The 27,625-nt window shown below is 63.1% G+C and overlaps 9 protein-coding genes across 9 annotated transcripts; 4 read left to right on the forward strand and 5 right to left on the reverse strand.

Annotated features, from left to right (window-relative positions):
* Nucleotides 1-111: 111 nt before the first annotated feature.
* Nucleotides 112-1,803, reverse strand: SPO11 (endodeoxyribonuclease; the record flags this gene model as incomplete). Its single annotated transcript, XM_069357464.1, has 12 exons — nt 112-301; nt 338-381; nt 423-474; nt 509-735; nt 773-844; nt 880-963; nt 999-1,085; nt 1,126-1,234; nt 1,273-1,339; nt 1,381-1,451; nt 1,490-1,715; nt 1,761-1,803. 12 exons carry the CDS (start codon nt 1,801-1,803, stop codon nt 112-114), a joined length of 1,272 nt encoding a protein of 423 aa, XP_069205401.1.
* A 1,726-nt stretch (nt 1,804-3,529) lies between these two features.
* BNA3 (arylformamidase) lies at nt 3,530-4,938 on the forward strand (the record flags this gene model as incomplete). The annotated part of the gene is made up of 3 exons (XM_069357465.1): nt 3,530-3,618; nt 3,658-3,914; nt 3,986-4,938. The coding sequence occupies 3 exons, from the start codon at nt 3,530-3,532 to the stop codon at nt 4,936-4,938; spliced, it is 1,299 nt and encodes a 432-aa protein (XP_069205402.1).
* Nucleotides 4,939-5,405: 467 nt separating this feature from the next.
* VCX1 (Vacuolar calcium ion transporter) lies at nt 5,406-7,478 on the reverse strand (the record flags this gene model as incomplete). Its single annotated transcript, XM_069357466.1, has 5 exons — nt 5,406-5,505; nt 5,553-5,622; nt 5,658-6,271; nt 6,319-6,873; nt 7,192-7,478. 5 exons carry the CDS (start codon nt 7,476-7,478, stop codon nt 5,406-5,408), a joined length of 1,626 nt encoding a protein of 541 aa, XP_069205403.1.
* An 833-nt stretch (nt 7,479-8,311) lies between these two features.
* On the reverse strand, nt 8,312-9,882 carry Q8F55_009092 (uncharacterized protein; the record flags this gene model as incomplete). Its single annotated transcript, XM_069357467.1, has 4 exons — nt 8,312-8,341; nt 8,397-8,762; nt 8,801-8,909; nt 8,948-9,882. The coding sequence occupies 4 exons, from the start codon at nt 9,880-9,882 to the stop codon at nt 8,312-8,314; spliced, it is 1,440 nt and encodes a 479-aa protein (XP_069205404.1).
* Nucleotides 9,883-11,510: 1,628 nt separating this feature from the next.
* SEC14 (cytosolic factor, phosphatidylinositol/phosphatidylcholine transfer protein) lies at nt 11,511-13,111 on the forward strand (the record flags this gene model as incomplete). Its single annotated transcript, XM_069357468.1, has 4 exons — nt 11,511-11,519; nt 11,632-11,672; nt 11,883-12,113; nt 12,487-13,111. 4 exons carry the CDS (start codon nt 11,511-11,513, stop codon nt 13,109-13,111), a joined length of 906 nt encoding a protein of 301 aa, XP_069205405.1.
* Nucleotides 13,112-13,801: 690 nt separating this feature from the next.
* Nucleotides 13,802-16,225, reverse strand: Q8F55_009094 (uncharacterized protein; the record flags this gene model as incomplete). The annotated part of the gene is made up of 5 exons (XM_069357469.1): nt 13,802-14,236; nt 14,279-14,356; nt 14,400-15,204; nt 15,313-15,705; nt 16,125-16,225. The coding sequence occupies 5 exons, from the start codon at nt 16,223-16,225 to the stop codon at nt 13,802-13,804; spliced, it is 1,812 nt and encodes a 603-aa protein (XP_069205406.1).
* Nucleotides 16,226-16,513: 288 nt separating this feature from the next.
* RPL9B (60S ribosomal protein uL6) lies at nt 16,514-18,353 on the forward strand (the record flags this gene model as incomplete). The annotated part of the gene is made up of 4 exons (XM_069357470.1): nt 16,514-16,527; nt 17,224-17,256; nt 17,393-17,540; nt 17,931-18,353. 4 exons carry the CDS (start codon nt 16,514-16,516, stop codon nt 18,351-18,353), a joined length of 618 nt encoding a protein of 205 aa, XP_069205407.1.
* A 454-nt stretch (nt 18,354-18,807) lies between these two features.
* On the reverse strand, nt 18,808-21,561 carry Q8F55_009096 (uncharacterized protein; the record flags this gene model as incomplete). Its single annotated transcript, XM_069357471.1, has 1 exon — nt 18,808-21,561. The coding sequence occupies one exon, from the start codon at nt 21,559-21,561 to the stop codon at nt 18,808-18,810; it is 2,754 nt and encodes a 917-aa protein (XP_069205408.1).
* A 2,763-nt stretch (nt 21,562-24,324) lies between these two features.
* Q8F55_009097 (uncharacterized protein) lies at nt 24,325-25,366 on the forward strand (the record flags this gene model as incomplete). Its single annotated transcript, XM_069357472.1, has 2 exons — nt 24,325-25,312; nt 25,359-25,366. 2 exons carry the CDS (start codon nt 24,325-24,327, stop codon nt 25,364-25,366), a joined length of 996 nt encoding a protein of 331 aa, XP_069205409.1.
* Nucleotides 25,367-27,625: the final 2,259 nt, after the last annotated feature.

Below are 27,625 nucleotides of genomic sequence, written 5' to 3' on the forward strand. Positions count from 1 at the left end.
CGAATCACGACCGTGGCGGACGCCAGGCCGCTGGCCCAACCGCAGCGCGCAGCAGCGCCCACCACGCTCGCAGCACCCACCACGCTCGCAGCAGCGACACATTGTACATCTCTATTTGCGGAGCTGCCTCGCGCCCTCCCGCAGATGCCCCACAACGTACTCGATCAGGCGGCTGCGCCGCGCCTGCTGCGACGACAGCCCCGCCAGGCTCTGCGCAATCTCGTCCCGGCCGACCGCAGGCCCACTCATAATCTGGATCTCGGCCTTCCTGCGCAGGTGCAGCATGTGCACGAGCTCGCGACTGTGCGGTCAGCGGCCGGGATTCAAGCCGACTTACCGCCACTCGGGTGGCAGGTTGGCCCTTGCGATCATACTTTGGGCCTGCGCGGGTTAGCTTATGTACTACGCGAGCTTCTACCCACCAGTTGGACATCCTTCTCCCCCAGCTCGATGAGCTCGTCGTACGCGCCAAACCTGCCGTCAGTTGTGGCTCCAGCACACGCCTCACCGCCACAGGTCCGTCGCCTTGAGGCCCATCCAGCGCAGGCGATCGCCCAGGCCGAGCCCAGCGTGGTGGGCCGAGTGCGCATTGTTCCTCGAGCCGTAAGTGTACACCGAGAGGATATCGATGCCGTGTGGGTCGGCGTCGACGAGTGCGTAAATGGGGGTCCTCGGGAACGTGTCTGCCAGGAGTCGAAGGAACTGCAGTGTGGCGAGATCGGGGTAGCCTTTGCCCTGTTCATTCAGCTCGCCACTTCAAGTTGGCACCCACCGTGATCAAAACACCTGAGCCAAGGCGCTCGTCCTCCAGCAGCCTCAACCCGCACAGACTCTGCATGATAGCCTTGGTGGTCAGAAAAACCCCCTCCGTGCTCTCACATCTTTCTCGACAACGAGGATCCAGTCGACACCGTTCGGTGCGGAGATGTCGGCGATCCTTTGCCTCGGGGGAATGAGAGCAGCCTGGATGTCAGTACGAGTCCGCCGCCCTTACTCACATTTGTTGATGACAACGGAAGGGCCTCGCCTGTGGTGAGGGTGATAAAGAGGCAGTCTGACGCGACCAGACCTTTGGCCGAGGCGCACTGGCGGGTGGCGTCAGGACCGATGATGTCGATCACTCACGACATGAAAGTCCTCTCGTTTCAGGCCAGCAGTCGCCACCAGGTCGTCGACAATGTTGTCTACAACCCGTTGCTGTCCAAACAGGGGCACGTTGCGATAGTAAACGTCGCTGATGGGTTAGAGAGTGCAAAATTTGCCGGCACGCACCGCATGGTCACGATACCGTTTGTGATGACCGCCTCGTAGAGGACGGCTGCGACGCAAAGGATGCGAGCTGCGGCGGCGGTCAACAGATACCATTGCAGGCACGCCTACCAATTCGAATCAGTGCAGGCTGTGACGGCTGTGTGCCCGGCTCGTCAGGAAACGAAATGATCTGGGGTTGCCTGGTGGGTCAGGACTGTCTGGAGTACATCGTGCCCACCCGGTCGACCTGTTTGTGAGCTGCAGCTCGATCCCAAGCGTGCCATTCCTAGCACCCGGCCCCCGCTGAGGAAGGGCCAAGGAGCGCCACGGATCGGCGCTCACAGCGTCAAACGTCTGCTGTAAGAATCCCTGGCACAATGACTCGAGGAAGGCGACGGCCTTGGTCTCGGTGTCGGAGAGGTCGAGGGTTTCATCGGAGCTCTCGTCGGCGGACTGTTCCCCAGCTGGCCTGAACAAATGTCAGTGTGCTCACCCAGTGGCACACTCACGCTCCGACCGGTAGGTGCCTGATGTGTCAGCGGGTCGTGGCATCGAACTCTCACGTTGGCCGTAGCGGAGTGACCAGCCCCTCCAGGACTGCGTCGATGTTGAGGGGCGTCGAGGGCTCGGGACGTGGTGTCGTCCGGGGTAGAGGCGTCCGGTACACCGAGGAAGGTGGCGGCACCAGCGGCGGGGGAGGCATCGAGGGACGAGGTCGCGGCGTTCGAAACCCGGAAGTTGAAGGAGTGACCGAGGGCATGCGCGAGTTCGTGATTGTCGGCCTCGTCGCCACCTGCGGGGTACCTAGCCCTTTCATGTTCTTGTGTTGCCTCAGCAGGCGGGACAAGACGTCCAGGTCGTCTCCCAGGTCATCGTCTTCCTGGGGCCGTCGCGGGCGCGGGGTAGTATGAGACTGAGGTACAGGTGGCGCATACGGCTGCCGAATGGGTGTCTGCGGCGGCCACCTGGTCTGGGCTGTCGTGGGGGAATCACTGACCTCGAGATCGTCGAGATCGTCGATTATGCCTTCCTCGTCATCTTGAGAAGCTTGGGGTGTGGTGATGGATTCGGGAGCTGGTGTTGCGTTGCTCTGTCGTCCACGGGGCTGCGATTCCTCAAGCGAGGAAGGTAAGGACGACTCCAACGAGCTCTGGCTCGAAAGTTGGCTCGAGGTGCCCGTTCTCGCTGGTCGTGGGGTTATCACTGGGGGTTGGTACTTGCGCGGGGTGTAGGTCACTTTTGGGGTCTCGCCTGGCTTGCAGGGAGTGTCGTAGAGGGTTATTGGCATTGTGAGTGCACTGCACTGCAGGGGGAGCAGCAGGCAGGGTCAGGGGGTACAGTGAGAGTGTGAAGGAGTGTGGGCACGTGAGTAGACAGAGGCTGCTGAGTGGCTTGAACAGGTGACTGAGAGGAGGATGGAGGGAAGGTGACAGACGAGGAAGAGGAAGGAAGAGAAAGAAAGAGGATGAGGAGGAAGGAAGAGAAGGACAAGGGTTGAAATGGGCGACGCACGGCAGAGTGCAGACAGAATGACGCACAGACCGCCTTCCCTCATCAAACGCAATGCACTGAGATCGGCGACCTGCGCCCTGCGCCCGCCACTCACTCGACGACAGCGACGATCACTCAACATTGATCGCAACAACATGGCTGGCGGCACGCGACGACTCCCAAAGTGGAGGTTGCTGGTGGAGGTTTTGTTCGACGGAAGCTGCGCGGGGAGCGGGCGGCAACGGCGCGTAGTGAGTGCAGCGGCAGGGCGGCAAAGCGCGGCTGGCAGTTTGACTGGCTGTTGATTGGGGGCTGGCTGAGCGGTGGAGGCGAGCCAGGCGCAAAGGGGGAATGTCCGCTCACCAGTCCGGGCCGAGTCCGCTTGCCGGTATTAGCGCGTCGCCCGTCGGACAAGAGCGAGTCATTTGGCATTACGAGGGATTGCGCCATTCAGTTAATCACCAGGGGCCACCGGGCCTAATCCAAAGGTTATTGGGCGGAACACGGCCGAGTCGTCGACTCGGTAACAACGACGAGGGCGGGCGGCACCACCACCGCAGCTCCCTCACCACACACCACACACCACACACCATTGCGATCGCCGGTGCTGCCTCAGCAAAAATCCAACCTTGGCCATCACTCACCTTCCCCTCATCACCAATTTATGCTCCCCCGCTCCCTAGGCCTCCGTCTCCGTCTAGCCCAAGCCGCGCCGCGCCTCACCTCAGCCGCTGCCCCTCGCCCGCTTTTCACTCATCACACTCGCACCTTGCACTCCACCTCCACCATGGCTACCTCCAAGGACGCCGTCATCCCCCAGGCCGACCGCATGTTCGAGGGCGGCACCCAGAAGCTCGACGTGTGGTCGATTTTCACGTGAGTACGGCGCGGGAGAAGGAACACTGACAGCGCAAGCCCCGCCAACGTCCCCCCCGATGCCATCAACCTCGGCCAGGGCTTCATGAACTGGGCGCCGGCCGAGTGGATCCGCAAGCTCGCGCACGACGCCATGGACAACGACGTGATGGCCAACCACTACGCCCACCCCCGTGGCCGTCCCCGCCTCCTCAAGGCCATCAGCAAGCACTACTCGCCCAGCTTTGAGAACCTCGCCAAGGAGGGCCGCGAGCTGACCTCTGAGGAGATTGTCGTCACTGCTGGTGCCAACTGCGGTGCGTCGTTGCGTCGTCGCGTCGCCTCGCGTCGCGTCAGCCTGGCTGAGGGCATGCTAACACCTCCGCAGGCACCTACGCCGCGCTCCTCGCCCACCTCCAGCCCGGAGACGAGGTCATCTGCATCGAGCCCTTCTTCGACCAGTACTTTGCCTCGATCGTGTTCAACGGCGGCAAGCCCGTGTTCGTTCCGCTCCACCCGCCCAAGGAGGGCTCGGGCAACTCGACTGGCAGCGAGTGGACGATCGACTTTGACGAGTACCGCGCGGCCTTCACGCCCAAGACCAAGGCTGTCATCATCAACACGCCCCACAACCCCGTCGGCAAGGTCTTCTCGCGGGACGAGCTGCTCAAGTTTGCCGAGATCTGCATCGAGAAGGACGTGCTCGTCATCGCCGACGAGGTCTACGACTGCATGGTGTACGACGACAAGGAGCACGTCCGCATCGGTGGCCTCCCCGGCATGTGGGAGCGCACCCTCACTGTCGGTTCGGCCGGCAAGTCATTCGCCGCGACCGGCTGGCGTGTCGGATGGCTCATTGGCCCCCCCGCCCTGACGGCTGCCACGCTCGCCGCGCACTCGCGCATTGTGTTCTGCACGAGCGCGCCGATGCAGGAGGCGGTCGCCATCGGCCTCGAGGGCGCAGAGTCGCACAAGTTCTTCGAGACCCAGCTGGCAGAGTACGTCGAGCGCCGCGACGTCCTCCTGTCCTACTTTGACCAGCTCGGCCTCCCCTACACGCGCCCGGACGGCTCGTACTTTGTCCTCGTCGACATGTCCAAGGTCCAGGTGCCCGAGGACTTTGAGGTCCCCGCCACGTGCCAGGGCCGCGGCAAGGACTTCAAGCTCTGCTGGTGGCTCGCGCAGGAGATCAAGGTCGTCGGCATCCCCCCCTCCGAGTTCTACTCCAAGGATCACGAGCACATTGGCGAGCGCTTTGCCCGCTTCGCCTTCTGCAAGGACACTGAGCTGCTCCACCGCGCCGGCGAGCGTCTGCTCCGCCTCAAGGACTACATCCACTAATTGTCTCGTGCAGAGACGGAAAAAGCGGCGGGGCGAGGCGGCAGTCACCGGGATCTTGGACCATCGCGTCGGCTAGCCATAATAGTCGAGTCATGCATGTACCTAGAGCACGGGGGCGGGGGCGGGGGCGGGTTTCGGGGGAGCGGGGCCGAGCCGTGCGTGGCCCTGGCCGGGCAGTGTCCGCCACGACGAGATACACGTCTTCGGTCAATCACCGGCAGCCAAAGATAGCCACACGGTCAGTCACAGGCAGTCACAGTCGGTCGCTAGGAGCCAGTCGCTAGGAGCCACACAGTCAGTCACAGGGCGCCACACAGAGTCGCAAGGAGGCACGTAGCCAGCCTTAGGCGTCATTATCGTGCATTACATCGCAACGACCGAATCGTGTGTATACGGGACTACGTCTATGAGCAAGAGGGTACAGGCAAGTGGAGCCACAGCAGCCGACCTGGCGCCACCACACGGTATTAGTGGCAAGTAAACAGCTGGAGGTCCTGGCCGGGGTAGAACCAGAAGGCGACAGCGAGGAGGACGTAGAAGAAGATGAGGACCGCGCCCTCCATCCAGCTACGGTGGGTCAGCAACCGCCAAATAATGCCGTCTGGGAGACTTACTTGGAGCGACCATCGGCTAGTGTCTGGTTGACAATGATGACGCTGAAGAAGAGGACAAGCGACTCGAAGGCTGCGGGTCAGCGCGGCTCGCGGCACGGCACTCACGGTCAAAGAGGAGGCTGAGGGGCTTGTTCAGAGTCCAGGCGAGGAGCTGAATGACGGGGATGACAAACAGCGCGATCTGGATACTCGAGCCGACCGCGACCGAGATGGACAGGTCGAGCTTGTCCTTGACGGCGACTGAGACGGCCGTAAAGTGCTCGGCGGCGTTGCCGACAATGGGGAGCAGGATGAGACCGACCCACTCCTGCGAGAGGCTGGGGTGGGCCTCGGTGAGGCCGTCGATCGACGAGACGAGGAACTCGGCCGTGACACCGATGATGACCGTGATGATGACCATTGAGACGAGGGTGGCGATCATGTTCATCTGTGGCACCTCTTCCTCCTCTTCCTCCTCCTCCTCGGAAGGAGCAGCAAGCGCGGCCTCGGGGTCGGCGGTCGTGCTGTTTGGTGCCACGGCCGACGACTTGCCCTCCGAGGTGATGGTGTTGGTGTCGCCAGTCTCCTCGTCCACCTTCTTGTGGGTAATGATGCCCTTGACCTTGTTGGTGAGGCGGCCGGGCGCGTTGGTGATGTGGTCGCGGTACTCTGTCGAAGCGACAACGTCCTCGTCATCGTCGAAAAGATGCGCGTGGGTCCACATCTGGAAAATCAGGTAGCTATTGAACTGGGTTAGCCATAGCCTCGTTAAGGATCAGGTACCTACCCGATGTAGAGGAGCAGGAGGAGGATGGCGACACCGTGGCTCATGGAGAGGATGTCGTTGGCCTCCTCGCGCGAGGTGAGGGCGACGCCGTCGCCCGAGGGCGTGACCTTGACCGAGAAGTGGAAGGCTGAGGGGACGAGCACGGCGAGCACTGCGATGAGGAGGAGCGACGAGTTGAGCTGCGCCGCGGTCGACTTCATCGACTGCTCGGCGAAGCGGATACCGCCGGCGAAGAAGCACATGCCGAGGACGAGGAGGAGGTTGGAGAGGATCGAGCCGACGAGCGACGACTGGACGACGGTAAGCTCGCACTTGATGAGGGCGAGGATTGCGACGATGAGTTCGACGGCGTTGCCGAGGGTGGCGTTGAGCAGGCCGCCAAGGGTCTGGCCGAGGCGCATGGCGACCTCCTCGGTGGTGAAGCCGAGGAGGCCGGCGAGGGGGATGATGGCGATGAAGTTTGTCATGAAGACGGCCGTGTCGGAGATTTTGGAGTTTGAGTGCTTGACAAAGTGGAGTGCCCAGCCGACGGGGATGAAGACGAGGAGGACGTTGCTGGGGTGTGGTGTGAGCGGGTGTGGTGTGGCGAAGCACGAGATCGCCACGGCGCCACGGCGCCACACGACTTGCAAGGTGAGGGTGGTGCGGTGGCCGCGCACAGGACGTGTGTAGTGGCGGGAAAGGCCTGCGACGACTGCAGCACGCAGCCACAGGAATACGCCACTGTGGACAGCAGTGTGGCCCGCGCGCGTCGCAGCAAAACAAGCCAGTCAAGACGTCCCCACCCACCCGCGCTGCTGCGAGCAAGAGACAGCGCCGCCACCCGCCCCTCCACCCAGCTCCGCCTCCCCAGGCATCCCAGACGCAACTCACATCCAAGAACTCAAGATGCAAGCCTTAACACTCTGCACATATCCAGGACTCTTGCCGACCGGCTTCTCGGGGGTAAACAGCGCGGTCGTGACGCGCTGGATCGTGCTCGCCTCGGGGTCGGTGCGGCGGCGCGACGTGGATTTGCGGAGCGTGTGCCGCTGCTCTTGCCCGGAGGTGTCGGGGAGTGTGACGCGGCGAGTGGGGCGCTTGCGCGGGCCGGCGGGGCTGGCGTCGAGGCTCGCGCGGGGGGAGGCGGCGGGGGACGCGACGAGGGGCGGGGTGGACATCTGTGGTGGGCCAGAGTATGCAGGGGAGAGAGGGAGAGAGGGGGGAGAGAGAGGGGGAGGGAGAGTGAAGAAGAGACGGAGGAGCAAGAAATAAGGAGCGGTGGTGTAGGTTGCAATGTGGATCGAGCCGACACCAGACGACACCCAGAATAGCTCGCTTGGGCAGTGCCAAGAAGTTTGGGGGTTCAAAACACTGCCACGGTCCGCGGCGCGCAGCGCGCACGCAGCCCAGCCCAGCCCACACTGATCGTCGCGGCGTTGGCGACTCGCCCTCTGAGCGCGGTCTCTCCTGCACCCACCCACACCCACACCCACTGCATGCACGCTCGAGCACCCACCTGCATGCACAGAGTCGCCCCGCCCCCCCACTCTGGCCCCATCCTCCATCTTCTTCTTCTTCTCGCTGTCACCCACCCACCCTCGTGCTAATAATGGCGATCGAGGCCGGCCAGGGTCACGGGCTGCACTCAAACACGCTGCGGCTGACCGCAAGCCCTGGCCTGGCTGGCCGTCACGCCCGAGACAGGCACACACCCGGAGTGCAACCCTGCGGCCATGACACACGCACTCGAAGCGAGGCGACAAATCATCTCCTCGCCGACGGCTTAAGACTCTGCTATACGTCAGTCATGGCAACGGCCCCATCTCCGCCCCCCCCCCCCGCCTGCACCCAACTCCCCACCCCCGCACCATCACTCATTCATTGAGGGTATCGTAAATGCTATATCATAGTCGAGGCACACAGACTCGGGATCATCCATCAAGGACAGTGCGGGAATTCGGGTTCGATGCAAGAGGTGAGGTATGCGGGTATACGGCGTCTGGCCTGGCGTCTAGCTTGGCGCCTCCATGACAATGTCCATCTGGAGTGGGTCAGAAGTGGTCCACCAGCGACGCCCCGTCATGCCCGTCACTCACAAACGCGTGGTAGTCCATCGTCGCCGACCCAGTGTTGTTGGGGTCGAAGCGGCGGAAGGCTTCCGTGTAGTGCTTGACGGTAACGCAGGCCATCAAGAAGCGGTCAAAGCTAATGCCCTTGCCCCGCTCCTCGCCAGCCTTGGGTGGAGGAGCAAAGCGCTTCTCGAGCTTGCGGACCATGTCAGAGGGCAGCGAGAAGCCAAAGCCCTGCAGCGCGGCGTGCAGCTCGCGGCGGTCGATTAAGCCAGAGTGGTCCTGGTCGAAGCGGCGGAAGATGCCGTGCCAGTCTTGGATGTACCGGTACAGGCCCTCAAACTCCATAAAGTTGATCGAGCCGCTGCGGTCCGTGTCGAAGATGCTCATGAGCTGGCTGTCAGCTTTGTTCGAAGCAACGCGAAGCTCACCATCTTGACGCAGTCCTCGCGCGCTTCCATCGTCGCATCTTTCTCGAGGAGTCTCTGCAGGTCCCACGAGTTGAGCTGGCCTGTTCGCGACGAGTCGAACTGGTTGAACCTAAGGCGTCAGCGAACAATAGAGGTTGTAGCACTCACAAGGCCTCGAGCTCATCCTCGGACGTGGCCGCCGCAGGAGGGGCAGGGGACTGCTGAGGGCGCTGCTGCTGCTGCTGCTGCTGCTGCTGGGGCGGCGGCTGCTGGGCCGGTGGCGGCTGCTGCTGATACTGCTGCTGCGGGGGAGGGGCATGCTGCTGCTGGGGCGGGGGAGCCGACTGCTGTGGGGGCGGCGCCTGCTGCTGCTGAGGAGGGGGAGACGTGTAGCCGCCGTACGGCTGCTGCTGCTGCTGCTGCTGCTGGGCCTGCTGCGCGTACTGTGACCCTCCCGAGTACCTCTGCTGGGTCGACGCAGGGGATGGCGAACCAGCGGCGGGGTTGTGGTGCGCCGCAAACGCGTTTGGTGGTGGCGACTCGTACCGCTGCTGGGGCGCACCATAGTTCTGTGGAGACTGGGCGCGATGTGCTGCGCTCAGCACTGCTGCGCCCTGCTGGTTTGGCGGCGGGGCCTGCGAGTACTGTCGTTGCGGCGACTGGGCGTACCCGGGCTGAGAGTCCAGTCTAGGCGGAGGCTGCGCAAACTGCTGCTGCTGCTGGGGCGGGGGCTGCTGCTGCTGAGGAGGAGGACGCGAGTATTGTTGCTGAGGGGGCGGACGCTGCTGGTATTGTTGTTGAGGGGGTTGTCCGTAGCCCTGTTGCGGTGGGGGCTGCTGATAACCTCCCTGCGGGTGCTGCGGAGCGGTGGGCTGGCGCTGCGGCGTGGATGGTGATGACTGAGGGAGGCCGCCCCATGCCTGGGGAGGAGGAGGGCCGTATCCGCCGCCGCCGTGCTGAGGAGGGAGGTTCTGGGCGCGGCGCGCTTCGTCTTCCTCTTGACGACGCTTTGCATCCTCCTCTGCGCGCTTCTTTGCGTATCGCTCTTCGTAGCGACGACGGGCCTCGTCGCTGACCGAGCCGTAGGGTGATGGGGTGGCCATGTATGCACCTGGTTGAGGGTTGCGTGGGGATGGGTTTTTCTGATGTGGTGGTTGAGGCGAAGAAGTGTCGCGCATAGCACGGTCACCAATGGCAAAAGGGGAATCGCCCGCAGAGGGCCTGCCAAGGAACGACATTGTTGCGAGTGGGGGTGGGGGGTGGTGGGGTGGTCGGTCGTGTTTGTGAGGTAGGCGAGGGTGCAGGGAGTTGGTGGGTGCGTCGTCTGCGTCGGTGCGTCGTCGTGGCCAAACTTGCTAGACCCCTCTGCTCTTGCTCCGTCTAAACACAGATTAACGCAGGGAAAAATAGAAATCTGGCGCAGTTGGCTGGGCTGGCGCTCGCGTCGCTTTGCTTTGCTGGCTCAGGTCGGTGCGCGGTGAGGGCTCAGTGTCGCGCGAAAAAGAGGCGTTCTGGCGCAGCGCAGGGAGCAACAAGACAAGCGCTCGGAGAGATTGTCTCCAACGGTCCGTGCACGTCGTATCCGGCGACAGACGGCTGGGCTGGGCTGGGCGGGGCGAACAAGGCCGGGGCTGGGGGGGCGAGGCAAGGCGAACAGCGGTGCAGTCGCAGTGCTTGCTTGATGACGACGACGTTGACCGAGAGCGAGTCAAGATCTAATATAAAGGTTGAGTAAAACGACAAGGAGGATTGTTATCCTGTGTGCGAGAGAGCTGCTTGCGTCTTGCTTGCTCGTTGGTGCAACACGGACGGCGACGACGCCACGACTTGGGCGGTGCGGTGCGGGTGCGGCGGGTGCGGCAGTGCGATAGGAGGCCAAGGGAGCGCGCGAGGGAAGGCGCAGAGGGCAGAGCGAGGGAAGACGAGTAAGGACGCGGCACGGCCAGGAGAGTACTCCGGCTGCTAGATATTGCCCCCGCCGTGCACTCTGCACTCTGCTGGTGCTGCCAAGGCACAGAGTGGCGGCAGTGGTCGTTCCTGCCTGCTTGTTGACGTTTGGTGCGCGCGTATCAGAGACGGCTCTGGGTTGCGGGTGGGGCTGCGGCTGCGGCTTGCAGGGTGAGTGTCGGCGGCGGCACGGCGACGCACCTGCGCTCTACTCGGGCTCGCTCACTCGCTCGCCATGAGCCAAGGAAACGCGGGTGACGGCCCAAAGCCACCTGGTACGCGTGCACATTTCGGCGCGTACGGCGCGTGGCCCGCGTCCCGGCGACAACCAGGCCCTTGAATGGTTGCGTGCCTAAACAACGTTTATTTGATTCACAGGCGTGAGCCGGTTTGGCGCGCCTAGCTCCCTATGACGCTCGCCGCGTCAGAGATCCAATCGCGCCCCACACTGTCGATGTGGACGTCACATCGCCGTACAAGCCAGCCAGGCAGCAGCCTACGCCGTCACGCCCGCCCTACCCGTGTATCTCTAATGGTCCCACTCAAGCCACCCAGGCCACCCACCCACCCGCGCCAGACCCGCCAGACCCCTCCACCCCACCAAGACAGGCCGACCACGACACACACCACACCACTTAGCGTCCACTACGACATCTTTCGTCTCGACTCTTGTGTCTATCTCCGCTTTAGATAAATTCTCGCTCGACACGCTCCTTGTTACTACTACTCTTCTCCCATTCATAGACTTGCACAAGGCCACAACCCAAACTTCGCATCGTACACAATGTCTGCAGTGAGTATCACAGCCCACGACGCCCACAGCCCACGGCCACCACTCCCACCCCCAAGCACGTCAACGCTCGGTGGCCGACGATGCAACCCCGACGCTAACTCCTTGCCCTCAGGCCCCCGCAAAGGACCCCCTCTCCGGCCACCCCGGTCACCTGTGCGTACAGCGTCGACGATGCGTAGCCCGTTGCCCATCGCATCGGCGACGGCGTCGAGCGGTCGTAAGAGCAACAGCTAGCTAACCACGCACGGTCTTCCTCTCCCACACCTGCCCTGACCCGTCATTCTCAATCCACCCTGCCTCCGACCGCGTCGCCCTCGATGTCTGACCCCACCACGACCTCGCCCACGCCTGTCCCACCAACAGTGACGAGCACCAGACCCAGACGCTCGCCGACTTCCGCAAGATCCTCACCGAGGAGGGCCTGATCCCGGCCGACCTCGACGAGGCCATCAAGAAGATTGGCTACAACCGCTTCGACGATGCTACCCTCCTCCGCTTCCTCCGTGCCCGCAAGTTTGACATCCCCAAGGCCAAGATCATGTGGGAGGCCAACGAGAAGTGGCGCAAGGAGTTTGGCACCGACGAGATTGCTCTGTGAGTGCGACGATGGGGCGGGCCACGGGGCGGGCCTCGACGCGGGCGGAGGTGAGCGGGGTGGGTGTGCGAGGCGTGCGAGGTGTGCGAGCTCGTGTGGGTGTGAGCTCTGGCGTCCGCGAAGCGGGCCGATGGTGCGAGGTGGCCTGGGAAGCCTGCGGACCAGAAGCTCGCGGGCTTCGGATGGCACGAGTGTGTGTCACAGCGTTGTTGCATCGGTCTCGCGGCATCGCCCTCACAGCCTCGTTCTGGCGTGTTTATCACCTCTCTCGTGCTATCGCGGGAATCTCTGGCACCACCGTGACCTGGCGATCCCCGATGACGATCAGGCCCTGCCCCTGGGATCCCTAAACACGCTGCTGACACGCAACAGTAACGGCTTCGACTACCCCGAGGCGGCCGCTGTCGACCAGTACTACCCCCAGTTCTACCACAAGACGGACAAGGAGGGACGACCCGTCTACATTGAGCAGCTCGGCAAGATCGACATCAACGCCCTGTACAAGCTCACGACGCAGGAGCGTCAGCTCAAGCACCTCGTCGACGGCTACGAGCGCTTCCTGTCGCACTACCTCCCCGCGTCGTCCGAGGTCGTCGGCCACAAGGTCGAGACGTCGTGCACCATCCTCGACCTGAACAACGCCGGTATCTCGACCTTCTACAAGGTCAAGGACTACGTCTCGGCCGCGTCGACGATCGGCCAGAACAACTACCCCGAGACGATGGGCTTCATGTTCATCATCAACGCGCCGTACCTGTTCTCGACGGTGTGGTCGCTCGTCAAGCCCTGGCTCGACGAGGCTACGCAGCGCAAGATCCACATTCTCGGCAAGGGCTACAAGACCGAGCTCCTCAACTACATTGACGCTGCCAACCTGCCCAAGAACCTCGGCGGCACCTGCGAGTGCCCCGGCGGCTGCTCGCTCTCGGACGCTGGACCTTGGCACGAGCAGGTCACGCTCAAGAACGGTACGGGCAACGCCGCCCCTGCGGCCTAATGCATGGCGGCGGCGGCGGAGGCAGCGGCGGCGCCTACCCATAGTTTAGCTAGTACAAGCGAGCTGCGTTTCGGTTATTGTAGACATCACCTTCATGCGAGCGAGTGTAATTGAGCGGAGGCGGACTTTGTGGGTTTGGGCAGGGCGGCGGGCCGGTTGCCGAGAATCAACAAGGGCTGGCTGGCTGTTGTTCGGAGATGAACGTGGGGTGGATGAAACGTGCCGGGCCTAGGCTATCGGCGCCACGTTTGACCTGGCCGGACATGGACCGGAGGCCGAGAACCGGGCCTGCATGTGCAGGCGCGGGGGTGGAGCTACTCGACTGATGCATAGGTGATCGTTGTGGGCCTGGGTACGGCTAGATACAATGGCTACGGAAATGTGGGTGTAAGCGGGGCAATGGCACGCGTTCGCGGCTATGGCAACACAATGATAGGCGGTGTGTTCGGGCAATGGCGAGTGGGCTAGAGACACAAGCTATGGGACAGGGGACAGGTGGGACAACTCGGATAGTATGCGGACAACTCGGACAGTGTGCGGATAGTGTGCGGACAGTGTGCGGACAGATGGGACAGACGAGACAGACGAGACAGTGGGACAGATGGGCGATGGCGATGGAGCGACGATGGGCGCGCGATGGGGCGGAGTGGCGCCAGGCCGAGTATGCCGCCGAGGAGCGAGTGCTCGCGCCTAGTAGCGCGCGCGGGGGTGGGAGGGGCCAGCCTGGTCCTGGGGGCCGGGGTAAGCCGACTCGCCGGGGCCAGGATGCTGGGCGTACGGGGGGGCCGGCGACGGGCCGCGGCGCGGGCGCGAGGCGCCGGCGTGCTGGTGGTAGGGCGAGGTTGTGCGCTGCGCGCGGCCGTGGCGCGCGGGGCCGGGCGAGCCGGGCGACGCCGAGGCGGCGGGGCGCGACGGCGTGGTCGGACGCGACGCGGGGCAGGGGGACGCGCCGCCGCCGCTGCGAGACGCGGGGCGCTCCTCGGCCGTGCCGTCCGGCCGTGGGGGGTGGCCCTGCTCGCGGCGGCGGCGCTCGGCCGCGTGAGTGTATTGAAACGAGTCCTTCTTCTCGTGCCAATGACGGTCGACGCCCTTTTCCTTTTCGAAACACCCGCAGCGGTTACACATCTGCGGCGTCAGAGGACACGCCACGAACACGACACGACGCACCATCTTGCCCAAGTAGCGCAGAGAACGGCGCCACGTAGACTTGCCGACGTACCCGCAGTTGAAGCAGATGCGCCCGAGCTGCATGTCAGCGGGGTCCTCGGCAAAGTGCGGCGCCACTCACCCTGTCGATCTGGCCGGGCTGGACAACGGGCGGGGGCGGGGTCGGGCCGCGGTCGACATAGTCCTCGTTGTCGTCAACGTCGGACGCAGCGCGGGCCGGGCGGCCGCGGGGGCGCGCGGCGCGCGAAGGCGAAGGGGTCGCCGAGCGCGACGGGGCTGAGTACGACCGGCCAGAATTGCGTTCGTCGTCCGGGTAGCCCGAGGGCCCGGTCTCGGGCTCCGCGTGGGTGTTGTGCTGGTGGTGGTGGTGCTGGTGGTGGTGGTGCTGCTGGTGGTGGTGGTGCTGCTGCTGCTGCTGCTGGTGGTACTGCTGCTGCCACATGGCGGGTGGCGGGTAAGGAGCGGTGGCAGGGTCGACGGCCGCGGCGTCGTACGAGTAGGCCTCCGAGCTGTTCCAGCTCGCGGTCGAGGGCGAGGCCGGACGGCGGCCCGCCTCGGGGTAGATGAAGACGTCCCCGTGCTCGGTGTACGGGGGAATGGCTGCGGTGGCGTATGAGTATGCTGTGGTGCGCCGCGGGTGGGTAGGGCTATCGGCGCCGGGCGCATACGAACCGGGCAGGCCCTGGTGGTTAGGTGGCGTTTGCGCCTCGTTTGGGACTGGAGGCTCAGTGTAGTCATAGTTGGCCGCGCCGTCGCGGAAGAGGTTGACGCCGGCGTCCGCAACCATGCGCTGGTAGTCGAACGGCTCGCCCTGCTGGGCGGCGTGCGGGTTGAACACGTTATGGGGGTTGAAGGCAACGTCTGCGGTGTCGTTCCGGGTGCCGTTGGCGGGGGCCGCGGGGAGCGTGTTGGTGGCGGACTCGCCGCTGGTGTGTGTCAGTGCGCATCCACACCATCAACCATCAGTCTGCCCCACACCGTCCGCGCCGTCGCACCATCAGACGACCAAGGCGGTGCGACGAGTGAGCACTTACTTGGCGTGGTGGTAGCCGTTGGGCAGGGGGTGCGTGTTGGTGTTGCTGGTGGGAGGCTGGGGAAGGTTGTGGTTCATGTTGGCTGAGCCCTGGTACATGGTGTCGGTGGCGACGAGCGGCTGCTGAGGTTCGGCGATGGCGAGGCCGACGTCGCGGCGCCAGGTGTCGACGGTGGGGGGATGCTGGTTGTGCTGGCTGCCCTGGGTAGGCAGCGCGGGGCCGGGGAAGTAGTGCTGGAAGTGAGGAGAGTCAAAGATGGGCGTGTCGCGGCTGTGGTGGTGGGTGCTGATTGATGGAAGGGGGGTGAACGAACGCTCAGAGGTGGGCGCGCGGGTACTTGTATGCGTGAGCGTCGTGCCGCCGTTGATGGTGATGGCGAAGGGCGGGACCAGGCTGGGATCAATCCGTCAGAATGATGCGTGTGGGTGCGAGAGGGTGGGGGGAGTGATTGGATTGCGTGCTGGCGTGGGCGTGACAGATGCAGCGGGGGAGAGATGGGCCCAAGATGGGCAGGATGGGGGGTGGGGCAGGTCGGGGACTGGACGGAGGACCGCGAGGCGGTGAGCGCAATGGCGGCGACGAGGTCGAGGTGGCTGCGCTCGACGTCGGGCAGCTCCTGAGCGACTCCCACGCCCCCCATCCAGCTCAGGGGCAGCCTCGTTCTGGCAAGCGGTGAACGCTGACCAGCAGGGCAGCACGCCGAAGCCAAGCCCACCGGCGCTCGAAGCAAGTGGCAGTCGGCGGGTCAGTGCGCCCGTTCGCCAGCACCCCGTCTTCCCCCAACCCCACTTCAATCTCGCAACTCGACTCACCCGTCAACGAGCGTTACATCCTCGGGCTTTGGCGCGCAGAGGAACTCGTGCGTCGGGGCAGGGACGAGGCCCCAGGACGGTGGGGTGTCGGTGCCCGCCATCTTGATGTGTGTGTGTGGCGGCTGTGTGTGTGTGTGGGCGTGTGTGGGTGGGCGCTAGTCTGCTCTTGGCGTGATTCGCTTCGTGCTTCTCTTGCAGGCTTGCTTGATGCAAGATGCATCCCCATCGTGGTATTTATTGCCCGTCTGAGCACCCCAGCTGCCTGCCGCCTGACGAGGTCGCGAAGGCAGGTGCCCTCACTCGCATCACGCGTCGTACGCTAGGGCGAGTTTGGGACGCGCCGATCATCCACCGCGACGCGTGTACTTGTTTGCCAAACGCGGTGTACAATGGGCCGTGGGCCGTGGGTCTGACTGAACAAGGAGGCGTGGGTGCGAAAGCGCGCCGGGAGGGGAACAGCAGCAGCAGCACTGATGTTATAGCAATATTGTGCGCAGTGATGCTAGATACAGCGTCTACAGTGATGGCATCAACCCCCAGACAGTGGCCTCAACAAACAAGCCGACTGGTGCGAGAGCGTGCCCCACGTCGTACGCGCCCGCCGATCATCACGCGTCGGGGGCAGTGGGTCAGCGTGGGCGTCGGCGTGGGCCAGCGCTCGCCGTACCGCCGTGCTCTTGCCGAGCGATAACACGAACCGCTCCATGTCCCCTCGTACCATCTTCAGTGCGGGTGGCGCGACACAGCCGTAGATGATGCGCTCTGGAGCGCCGACATGACGAGGCGCGTGTCTTTGTCTCTCGTTGCTTTTGTTTGTCTGCTTTTGTTTGTCTGGCAGACTGGAGGACGAACCCTGAAGTGCATCAGAGCAGCCGGTAAAATCGGTGATAGCTCACCTGTCGGCGTTACAAACTGATTAGGTAAGTGACACGTGGGTGAAACGCGGAAGCAAATTTGGTTCCGCTGAAGTTGCATTCTGAGTGCAGTTTGTTCTGCATTGGAGGGTGAGCCCCTCCTGCGCCCACCGCCTGCTGCCCGCCGCTCGCTCGCTCGCTCGCTCGCTCGCTCGCTGTGCTCTCTGCCAAGTGTCCATACCCAGTGTCGAGCACTCCTCAACCCTCAACAAAAACTCGTGCGTCGACTGCAGCTTCTTCAAAGACGACAGCGTGCTGACCTAGGCCTCTCCTCGAACCCGAACCGCGCGCGCTTTATCCCACTCGATTCGTTTCGCTCCCCTCCCCACTACCACACCCACATCTCCACCACAGGCCAAAGATGAAGGACCTTTCTTCGGTCGAGACCCTTGCCATCCCCGCCGGTGTGACCGTCAAGGTCAAGGCCCGCACCATCACCGTCTCCGGTCCCCGCGGCACCCTTACCAAGAACGTTGGCCACGTCGCCATGGACATCCAGATTGTGAGTCGAGTCGCTTGACTGGCACAGGAAAGGCAGGGAAGGGCAGGACATGGACACGACTACGGGCCAGGACAGCGACGAGCGAGCGAGGGACGAGATGGGGAGGAGAGGAGCGCGGGAGAGCGAGCGCTGGGAGCGCTACGATGGCCGTTCAAGAGGTCGGGCGAGCGACGAGATGGAGCGATCGGCGCGGCGTGAAGACCTTCAAGTGTCGTCTACGGCAACATCGACGGTCGCCGCGCTTCGAACCGCCGTTCCCCAGCGCGACAGCACCACGCTCGCATCGTCCACGACGCCGAACCGTGACCCTCGTCCTGTCCTGTCCCGCCCAGTCCTTACCTGCCTTGCCTAGCCTGCGCCAACCTGCAAGACCCCTACTAACCCCCACAGGTCGGCCCCAAGGTCACCTTCACTGTCTGGCACGGTGGCCGCAAGCACGTTGCTTGCCTCCGCACCATCAAGTCGGCTGTTGAGAACATGATCATCGGTGTCACCAAGGGCTTCCTCTACAAGATGAAGCTCGTCTACGCCCATTTCCCCATCAACGCCATCCCCGCTGGCGACGGTGCCTCGATCCAGATCCGCAACTTCCTCGGCGAGAAGATTGTCCGCGACTGCCCCATGCTTGAGGGCGTCAAGGTCTCCCTCTCGGACGTCAAGGACGAGCTCATCATCCAGGGCAACGACATCGAGAAGGTCTCTCAGTCGGCCGCTTCCATCACCGACAAGACCCGTGTCAAGGAGAAGGACATCCGCAAGTTCTTGGACGGTGTGTACATCTCGGAGCGCACCAACGTCGTTCAGGACGAGTAGAGGGCTTTGGACATGGCCAGATCGTAGTAGGCACATGTACCATCATTCGCATACGGGGTGCTGAGGGCTGGGGGCTGGGGGCTGGAGACTGACCACCTGAGATAACGAGAGCTGTGGAGAGCGTTGCGGCCGACGATCGCTGTTGGACTTGGTGAGGCTGCAGCACTGGTGTGCCTCTTGTGTGCTTGGCAGACTTCGCCGCCGCAGTTAACGCGTCCATCCACAAGCGCGACACACACTGGTCTGCGCGACCGGGTCTGCGCCTGTCTGCGCGTCGGTTGCGATGCTGATTACCGCTGATATCGCTGATCGCTGCAATGTGCCTGCAGACTCGCCAGATTTTGCTACCGCCGCCAGTTTCGTCTCAATCCTAGGGCTCGCTGCCGGCACCTGCCACAGTAAAGGTTACTTACATACATCCCAGAATGGATCATACAACAAGTATACAAGATCGCTATGCACCTGGAGCCGCATCTGTCTGCGTCGGCGCCGACGGCCCCGCCTCCACGCTCGCCTCGGCACTTCCCCTCACGTCAATCTCGTTGGCGGTGCGCACGACCTCGTGGTTGAGGCGCTCCACCTGGCCCTTGTAGCGCGAGGCCAGGGCCGCCACGGCCTGCGCATGCCGCTGCCGCTCCGCCTCGAGGAGGGCCGCGAAGCGCGCGTTCTCGGCGTCGAGCTCCGAGTCGTACGAATTCTGGATGTTGGCTGCTTCCGACGCGAACTCGGTGTCGAGCGCGTCGGACTGCTGCGTTGGCGTCGGTGTTGGCCGGGGGACTGGAGCCGCATTGGCTGGGGTCGAGGTCGCGGACACAGGCGTCGTGAGGAGGGAGCGCAGGGTGAGCACCGAGGGAAGGGGTGGGGCGGGCGTGGCAGCCGGTCTGGATGGCGTGACGTACGCGCTTCTCGCGGGCAGAAGCGGGGACGAGGCGCGAGGCGCCCGCACGGGCAGGAGAGGGGACGACGGTCCTGGTCTCGTCGCTGATCTTAGCGGGCTCATGCCCACGTCCTGGAGGAGGGCGACACCTTCGATATCCGCGCCACCGAGTGGCTCCCACATTTCTCCGCCACCAAAGTCTGACCCAGACGGCGCCGGCGCTGGGGTCGCCAGACGCGGAGGCGGCGGCGTGGGCGGAAGGGGGATGAAGTTGAGCGGCGGGTGGAGCTTTCCGACGACGAGCGGCGTGAGGTCCGGCACGGTCTGCTTCTCAACGACGATGTAGCCCGACGAATAGCCCTCCTTGCGCGCAAGCGAGATCACGCGGGTAGCAGTAGCCCAGGCCGAGCCCGGTGGCGGCTTGTGCGTGATCATGACCGGGCGCGGTGCGTCATTGTCAGACCACTCCAGTTCAAGCTCGTCCTCCACCTCGCTTGTGTTGCGGCTTGGGAAGCAGTAGGGGTTCCGTGTCACAATTTCGACGTACACCCGCTGGATCCTGCGCCGTTTCGCCGGTCGCGGGCGTGAGTGTGTTGGTGCCGTGCCGTAGAACACACGTCGGGGGACGGCTGGCGGAGGGCGCGGCTTCTTGCGCGGGCGACGGCGCTTCTTCGGGAGCGGTTCGTTGATCGCACGCTCCTCATCAGATTCGGCGGCGTAGGTGAACTCGGCACCGTCGTAGTGGTCATCGTCCTCGTCTTCATCAGAGTCCGCCACAAAGGTGACCTCTGGGTAGTCGTCGTATGCGTCCACGTCGAGTACTTCGTCGGCTTCTTCCTCGTCGGCTTCTTCGTCCTCTTCGCCGTCGTAGGCAACGTCATAGCCGGCATCCGGCTCATTCAGCGCCGCCTCCTCGTCGTCATAGCCGACCTCGATCTCCTCGTCCTCCTCATCGGAGCGGTCGGCTAGCGGTTCGTCCACGTCCATCGTCTCGTCCGGCTCCCCGTTATCATCGAGATCGGCGTCCACATCTGGGTTGTCCGAGTCACCGTCCGAGTCGTCATCCACATCAGCATTCATTGCCTCAGTGACGGCATCGAGCTGGGAGGCCGGGTTGAACGGAGCAGTGTCGTCAAGTACCTCGTCAACTGGAACAGGTGTTCCGGTCGCTTCGTTGAGAGCAGCGTCTTCTTTCGTGGCCAGCTCTACGACCGCGGTGTCATCCTTCTGGGCGACAAGGTCGTTTTCGGTTGCTTCGTCGAGTGTAGCCACTGCTCCAGTGGCCGGCTCGATGACTGAGGTTTCACCCGTTGGAGTGACAGAGGCAGCTGTAACAGCCACAGGGGTGACAGCAGTGTCGTCACGGGCCTGGGCGACAGTCGGATCTGCCTCAGCCGTTTTGTCGGCGGCTGCCCGTGCCTCCGGTGCAGATGTCGCCTGATCGTCCACACCCTCAGCCACGGCGTCGTCACGGGCTTGGGCGACAACCGGAGCCGTCTCGTTCGTTGCAATATTGGCCGCACCTGCTTCCGGCGCGGCTGACTCTTGTTCGCCCACACCTTCAGACGCGGCGTTGGCACGGTCCTGGGCGACAAGTGGAGCTGTATCGGTCGTTACGTCGTCGGCTGCACCTGCCTCGGGTGCAGATATCGGCTGGCTGCCCACATCCTCGGCCATGGGGTCGTCGGTCGGAGGTACCACGTCCACCGGCCCACCCACCGCCTCGGTAAGCTCTGCCACAAGCGCCGCACGCTCCAGCTGAGACTCGACGCTTGGCTGGGCGTCTTCAGCTGGGCCAGCTCCCTCGGCCTCCGCTGGTGCAGCCGCAGCTCCATCTCCCTCGGCCTCCGCTGGCGAAGCCGAAGCTCCAGCGTCCTCGGCTGAGGCTGAAACTTCGACCCTCGGCGGGGCAGTCGCAGCGACAGCCTGTGCGGCGACATCCACCGCTGCATCGGCTGCCTCCGCCACCTTCCTCTTCTTCCCGGGCCGGCGCTCCATTCCCGCATAAGACCGCTTCAAGTCGAAGGAGCTCGAATCCGGAAGGATGAGTTTGCACAGCCTCAGCTTGATCTTCTTCTCCTTCAGCGGTTTCGGAGGCCGTGGTGGTTTCGGAGCCTTTGGCCGTGGCGGCCGTGGTTCCCGTGGAGGCCGAGGCGCTCGTGGCAATGCTGCGAGTGCCGCGCGTTCAGCGGCCCGCTGAGCCTTTTCTACCTCTCTCCGTGCCATCTCCTCCTTGTGCCGTTGCGCCTTCCGTGCCAACTCCTCCTCGCGCTGTTGCCGCGCAACGACGCGCTCGGCCTTCTGCGTCGTTTCGGTCGCTTTTATCAGCATGCGGTCGACGTCCTTGTCGACGGGAATGCCGACAGTTTCTGCAACCCGAAGGCGCTGCAGCGCGTCGGCCCAGAGAGGCTGGCCACCAGTGCCCGGCTCGACGAGATGTGGGAGTGCCCATGGACCGAGAGGATGAAACCGTCCTCGCGGAGGTTTTGGCTCCTTGGGCGGCTTCGGCTGCTGAGGTCTCGGAGCCTTTGGTGGTAGAGGAGGGCGAACATGCTGTCGCTGGGCTCCGGCTGGTGGTCTCTGACCTGGGACAGCAGGCCTTTGAGCTGCGGCGGGTGGTCGCTGACCTGGGACTGCAGGCCTTTGAGCTGCGGCCGGCGGTATCTGGGGCCTGGCTTGCAGGTGAGGTGCCTGCAGCCTCTGCGCAGTTTGCTGTCGCAGGTGCGCCGCGCCATTCGCATAACCGCCATTGAGTTGAAGTGGCCGCGCTGCTCCCTGGCTCGCCATGATTGCACGTTCGGCAATGTCCCTTTGACTCGCCAGAATAGCTCGCTGTGTGCTCGCAGACAGTGCCTGCGGCCGTACAGGCGGGGCGATCTGGGCAAGTGATACACCAGACAGTTGGGCTGTAGCACGGATCTCGGGGGAGAGAAGGGTCGGTACTGTTGGATTGGGCTGGGGTGCAGCACTGGCACTACCAGCCACGGGTCCCGCAGCACCACCAACATCACCGGCGACGGCGGCGTCCTTCCGTGGCCGCCCTCGCGGACGCGGTGGAAGTGGTTCTCCGTCAGGACCACGCCTCACTCGGACCCGGGGAGGTTTCGGGAGCGGCTGACCGTCGGGCCCAAGCTGTTGCGGCCTCCCTCGGCGCTTAGGTGGGGGAGGAGGCGGAGGAGGTATGGGGTTGCCGTCGGGGCCAAGGATTTGTACTGCTGGTTGTGTTGCCCGTGTTGGCTGTGTTTGCTGTGTCGCCTGTGTTGGCTGTACCCGCCGTGTCGACTGTGCTGGCTGGGTCGGGCGCGTTGGCCCTGTTGGCTGTGGCGTCGACTCCGCCGTAATCGACTTGCGACCAGGTTTCGCCCTCGGTACTGATGGGTCCACTACGAGCACGCCGTTGTCGATTCGGTACGCGAGCCACGAAGCGCTGCATTGTTTCTTGGTGCCCTTGCAAAGGTCGCAGATCGCGCGAATGAGATACTCTCTCTTGAGCGGCTGTCGGAGAGGCGGAATGCTGCATGGCTCCCCTCGTGATGAACACTCGTCGCACGATGTTGGCGCGATCCATCGGTCCGGCCTTGAAGGTGATGGGCGAAGTCCTAGGCCTGTCAACATCTCTGGCGTCAAAAAGTGACGGTCAATGGGCTTGCGCGTCTTCTGGGTTGGCGGTGGCGGTGGGCCAGCGGCTTCTAAGGGAGGTTCCTCTGGTGCGGGGGTCGGGGTCAACGAAGACAGTGGCGACGTCGAGCCCAAGGCCGCAGATGTCCCAGCCTGCGCCGCGGGGTTCACCGGGGTTGGATTGACATGCGACGGCACGGATAGCGTGCTGTTGGGCGGCAGAGTTGATTGCCGGGAGCTGACCTGTGAGTCGGGCGACAGGCGATAGCCAGCTGACGGGGCGCTTGGCGTCCATTGAACTGGTTGTGCAGCCTGCGAGGGGGGTTGTCTCAGGCCTTCGGTGGGACGCGTAGGCTGCTGTTGCAGATGTGGTTGATGACCGGACGACTGCTGCTGCTGTTGTTGCTGCTGCAGTCGTTCTTGTTGACCCGGCGGTGGTCGGTAAGTGTACACATTATAGGTAGGCGGTCGAACGGGTAGCTGGGAACTGGCAACGCCGGGTCCAGACCCAGAAGCGCGGTTGTTCCAGTCGTTGCCCCGGTTGCCGCTCCCGCTCGACTGGGCTGGAGGCCGGACTTGGACGGCAGCGCTACGACGAACAGCTGGGGGGTAACCTCCCGTGCTTTGCTGCGTTCGACTCGAGCTTGCATGAGCGTTGGCACTGATCTGTTGGGAGCTCTGAACCGGCTGCGGTGTCTGCCGCTCGTCGGATGTCATGGTTACGAGCTGGACTGATCTGGGTTGCACAGACGGTGGCTCGGCGGATCGTGAAGGGAGGTATTGGTGCGACTGCTGCGGTCGTTGTGCATGTGACTGGTGCTGATTGATTGAAGTCTGGTGGGCTTCAGAAGGTCGTGCGCGTTGCTGAGGCTGCTGCTGGTATTGTGCGGACTGAGGCTGCATCCCCCGGCCGTTGGTAACCGATCCTCCTCCGCTGGCAAGCTCTCGCGCCCGGACCTCGCTCAGTAATCTGACGGCATGGTTGTAAGACTCCCGGTTGAGGTCATCTCGATTGTCGCTCCCGTACTCGCGCGATGACTGGACGCTCGCGGCAGGTGGGAGGCTGCGTCCGTCCGGCTGCTGCTGCGGCTGCTGATGTTGAGGGTGTTGTTGGTGCTGCTGTTGCTGTTGCTGTTGGTCCCAGGCGGTGTGGTTCTGCTGGTTCTGCGACTGTCTTTGTTGTTGATATTGCTGCGTATGCCGCTGTGAATGGGGCAGCATTGAACATGAGAGTCAAGGGGATGCGAGGTGCGAGTGAGATCGAGTTGTTGATGCATGCATCGAGCTGGTCGAGCTCGATGCTCATGACCATCAGGACGGTCGATCACGTGACTTTTGAAACCTCCACTTTCGCGGTCCACCCAAGCGCTCGAAGGAAGGCTTTAGACCGCCGCCAAGCGCTCGCCTCGAGCTTCCCGCTCTCTCCATCGCCCACTCTCCTGCTCTCTCTCTCTCTCTCTTGATAACTCATCCACAATGACGACAATTGACCACACTGCGTACCCGTACATAATCAGCCTCGTGCTTTCCTACGCATCGCCTAAGGCGCTCCTGGCACTCCGCGGGACCTCGAAGGAATTCCAGCGACGCGTCGACGGGCCCTTCGCCCACGCCGTGCTGAAACCCGAGCGCGACGACTCACTGATCCTCACCTCGGCCACCTCTGCTTCCATTGACCGCCCACTCCCTTGGTTCCCGTTCGCCATCCAAGTCCTCGACCACTACGGCGAGCGCGGCGCGCCGAGCGGTGTGAGGGGTGGCTCGCCGGGCGGATCGTCCAGTGGCTCGTCTAGCGGCTCGTCCAGTGGCTCGCCTAACATCCTACAGCGTGACACGGCCCTCTTATCCCGGCTGCACACGCTTCGCCGGCTCAACGGCGCTTTCATCTCCCGGCGCCAGCCCACCGTTCCCCTTGGCACGACTGTCGTGACCTTTGTCGACGTGACCGAGTATTCGTGGCTCGCGCATATTAAAGTGTGCACACCGGCGGGGACGGGTCGGAGCATCATGCACCTGAAGTACGACTTGTCAATGGAGAGCGTCATCTACTTCGATTTGGAGGTGGACAACGGTCGGAACTGGGGACATAATCGCGACTTCGTGTTTGTCCTGTGGCCGGACGGCGACCCGAACGAGGATGAGCCGGCGTTCGGGTCGCTCGCGTTCCTGTACTGCGCGGTCCTGAGCTCTCTGTCACATTGGTCTGGGACCGACATTTCCGTCACCATCGTGGGGATGGAGAGTGCCCACGAGGAGCACCGCGAGGAGAACCCCGACGCGCTGTGGGACCACATCCTCGAGTTTGTAGCGGAACCCTCACGCGAGGAGCGCACGCCCGAGTTCGCACACAACCTGAAACTGATTGCGGCTGCGCGGCGAGCGACACGCTTTGTGACTCGTGAGAAGTGGTGGGAGGAGCTTGGGGAGAGGAAGGAGATCGAGGGTGTTTGGCCTGCTGAGGCTTGTGAGTGTTGCGTTGAGGATGGGCGCTAACGGGCGAGGAAATCCAGCCGAGTGAGATGAACCCAGGGGAAGCCTTGACCTGGTACAGGCTGGCACAGCGAGCAGCAGCTGCGATGCCGCTGGTGCGCCGCGAGGGCAATTGCAGTGACGTAGGGTCACCAGCCGCCCTACCTGCCTTGGCTCGACCTGACCACGGCTTATCGTTCACACTTCTCGACTCTCACTCCTCAACAGACCCTGCCTTCATGCTGTCGGAAAACGAACCCTCCCTTCCTTTCTCCCGCCTCTCAAGCGACGACTTGGCGGCGCTCTATGTCCCGCCACCGCGAAGCGCTTCGATCGGCCACCTCGCCGCCTCCGCCACCGATAGCGTCTCGCCGCTCCTTCCTGACAGAGTCCTCCTCCGAATCGGCACCCTCCTCTCCTCCTTCACACATACACTATCATCATTCTGTCTCACGTCCAAAGCCGCACACGTCCTCCTCACACCGATTCTGTATGCAAGCCTCACTTTGACGGCAACAAACGCAGGTTGGATCACCCACGGCCTACTCCCCATGCCCATTCGCTGGCTGGAAGGGCAACTGCAGCACGAGGAAGACCCGCTGAAGGAACGCCCGAAATCGATTCGACGTCATCCTCCTCATCGGCACAACCTTCCCCGCAGGCTCAGCCTCCTCCTGGGCAGGCAGGAGGACGAAACAGCACTGTTCACAAACCCCGACCCGTTCGCAGGGCACATGCCCCACTCGAACGGGCACATTCCGCAAGACATGCGTTTGTCGACCGCGGGGTTCTTCTGCGCCCTTGAGATCCATGGCCGAGCGTACACGACGATATGGCTGAGGCATAAACTGGCGTGTCTCCGATGGTGTAACCGTCTTGTGGTTGAGGACCTGCCGGACTCGGACGCACTGCATGCTCTCGCCATCATCTTCACTGCCCTCGTGCCCAAGAGAAAACGAAAGCGCTTGAACTACGGCCACGTTCTCTTCCCGCGTCTCAATTCCATTAGCATTAGCGCCCAAGCTTTGGCAGGCCTGAGCCAGCTGCCAGGGCCACATCGTTCACTGTCGCCACTATGTGCAGTAACGCAGCTCTGCCTCACTCAACCAGACTCGGGTCGTACCCTCCTCCAGTGGTGGTCACTCTACGAGCGCCTAGATCGTAAGTGCAAGATCATATGAATCTGACGATAGGCCATGAGTACTTCATGGACGTTGTGTCTTGGATGGCGGAGACAGCAGGGTCACTTCGCATCCTTTTCGACCTCGTGCACGACATGCCCCTCCGATCGGTGACATATCACAATGCAGCATACCTCCCTGCGCTCTTCACACCGTCCCTCACCCGTGCCTTTTTCTCCGCGGATGCCTTCCCTCCCTTTGGAGACTGGTACGGGCACATCCAGGAGGTGTACGCCGCCTCTGTGGACCGCCACCAATGGGGCAGAGACGTTGGCACTATCGAGCTCGTTGATGGATATCCGGCGACTCAAGACGACCTTGTTCGGATGGAGGCAGAGTGGGGGGCCACGATTCCTCCCAAGCTCCACTGGACGACGCAGGATGGGGTTGAGGCGTGTGCCTGCTGTGAGCTGAAGACTGTGTCAGGTGAGGGCTTGGCGCGAATTGCGCTCACACCAGGATACACCACAAAGTCGCACTTCTTCCGAGGCACACGGATGTCAATTCAACCCGAGTATGACGGTGGAGTGGCGCTTGCAAGAGAGGCTGTGGGAGACTTTGACAGCGACGACGATTGGAAACACAGGTGGAAGGTAAAACTCTCGAAAATGTGGGAAAATTTCGAAAATCGATCCAAGCGGTGAACCGCTGCCCTCGGCTTCTCTACTCGCAGCACAATACACGGGGTAGTGCTAGAAGAAGATTACAAGTGAGTGTGCTTTGAATATGACACACATTATCCTGTCCAGGCAGTCCTTTGTGCTCACTCGATGTGCTTCCCCCAGATTTCACACTCCTATAACCATTGTCGCACCTCATCATACTTAATCGCCCTGCCCCCCCCCTCCCTCCCTCTTGTTCCTCACCCCATTCGAAGTGCTCTATCCAAAGGTGATGATCCTTCTCAATGGTCCCACAGCATGTCTTGCTCACCCTCCCAGATGAACGTGGTCGACAGTATCACCGATCTTGCCCGGCGTGTCACTAGCAGCAAGAGAGACGCCCCACGTAGGCGCCTGGCAAAACACACCAACGATCGAGGTATCATTCACGTCACCGCCATGGAGGCTCGCAGCACCACTTTCGATTCTGACGAGTCGGACCCCTTCGGCTTCTTCTGGCCGCGA

Source organism: Vanrija albida (genome assembly GCF_041260175.1).
Source record: "Vanrija albida strain AlHP1 chromosome Unknown contig_7, whole genome shotgun sequence".
NCBI lineage: Eukaryota > Fungi > Basidiomycota > Tremellomycetes > Trichosporonales > Trichosporonaceae > Vanrija > Vanrija albida.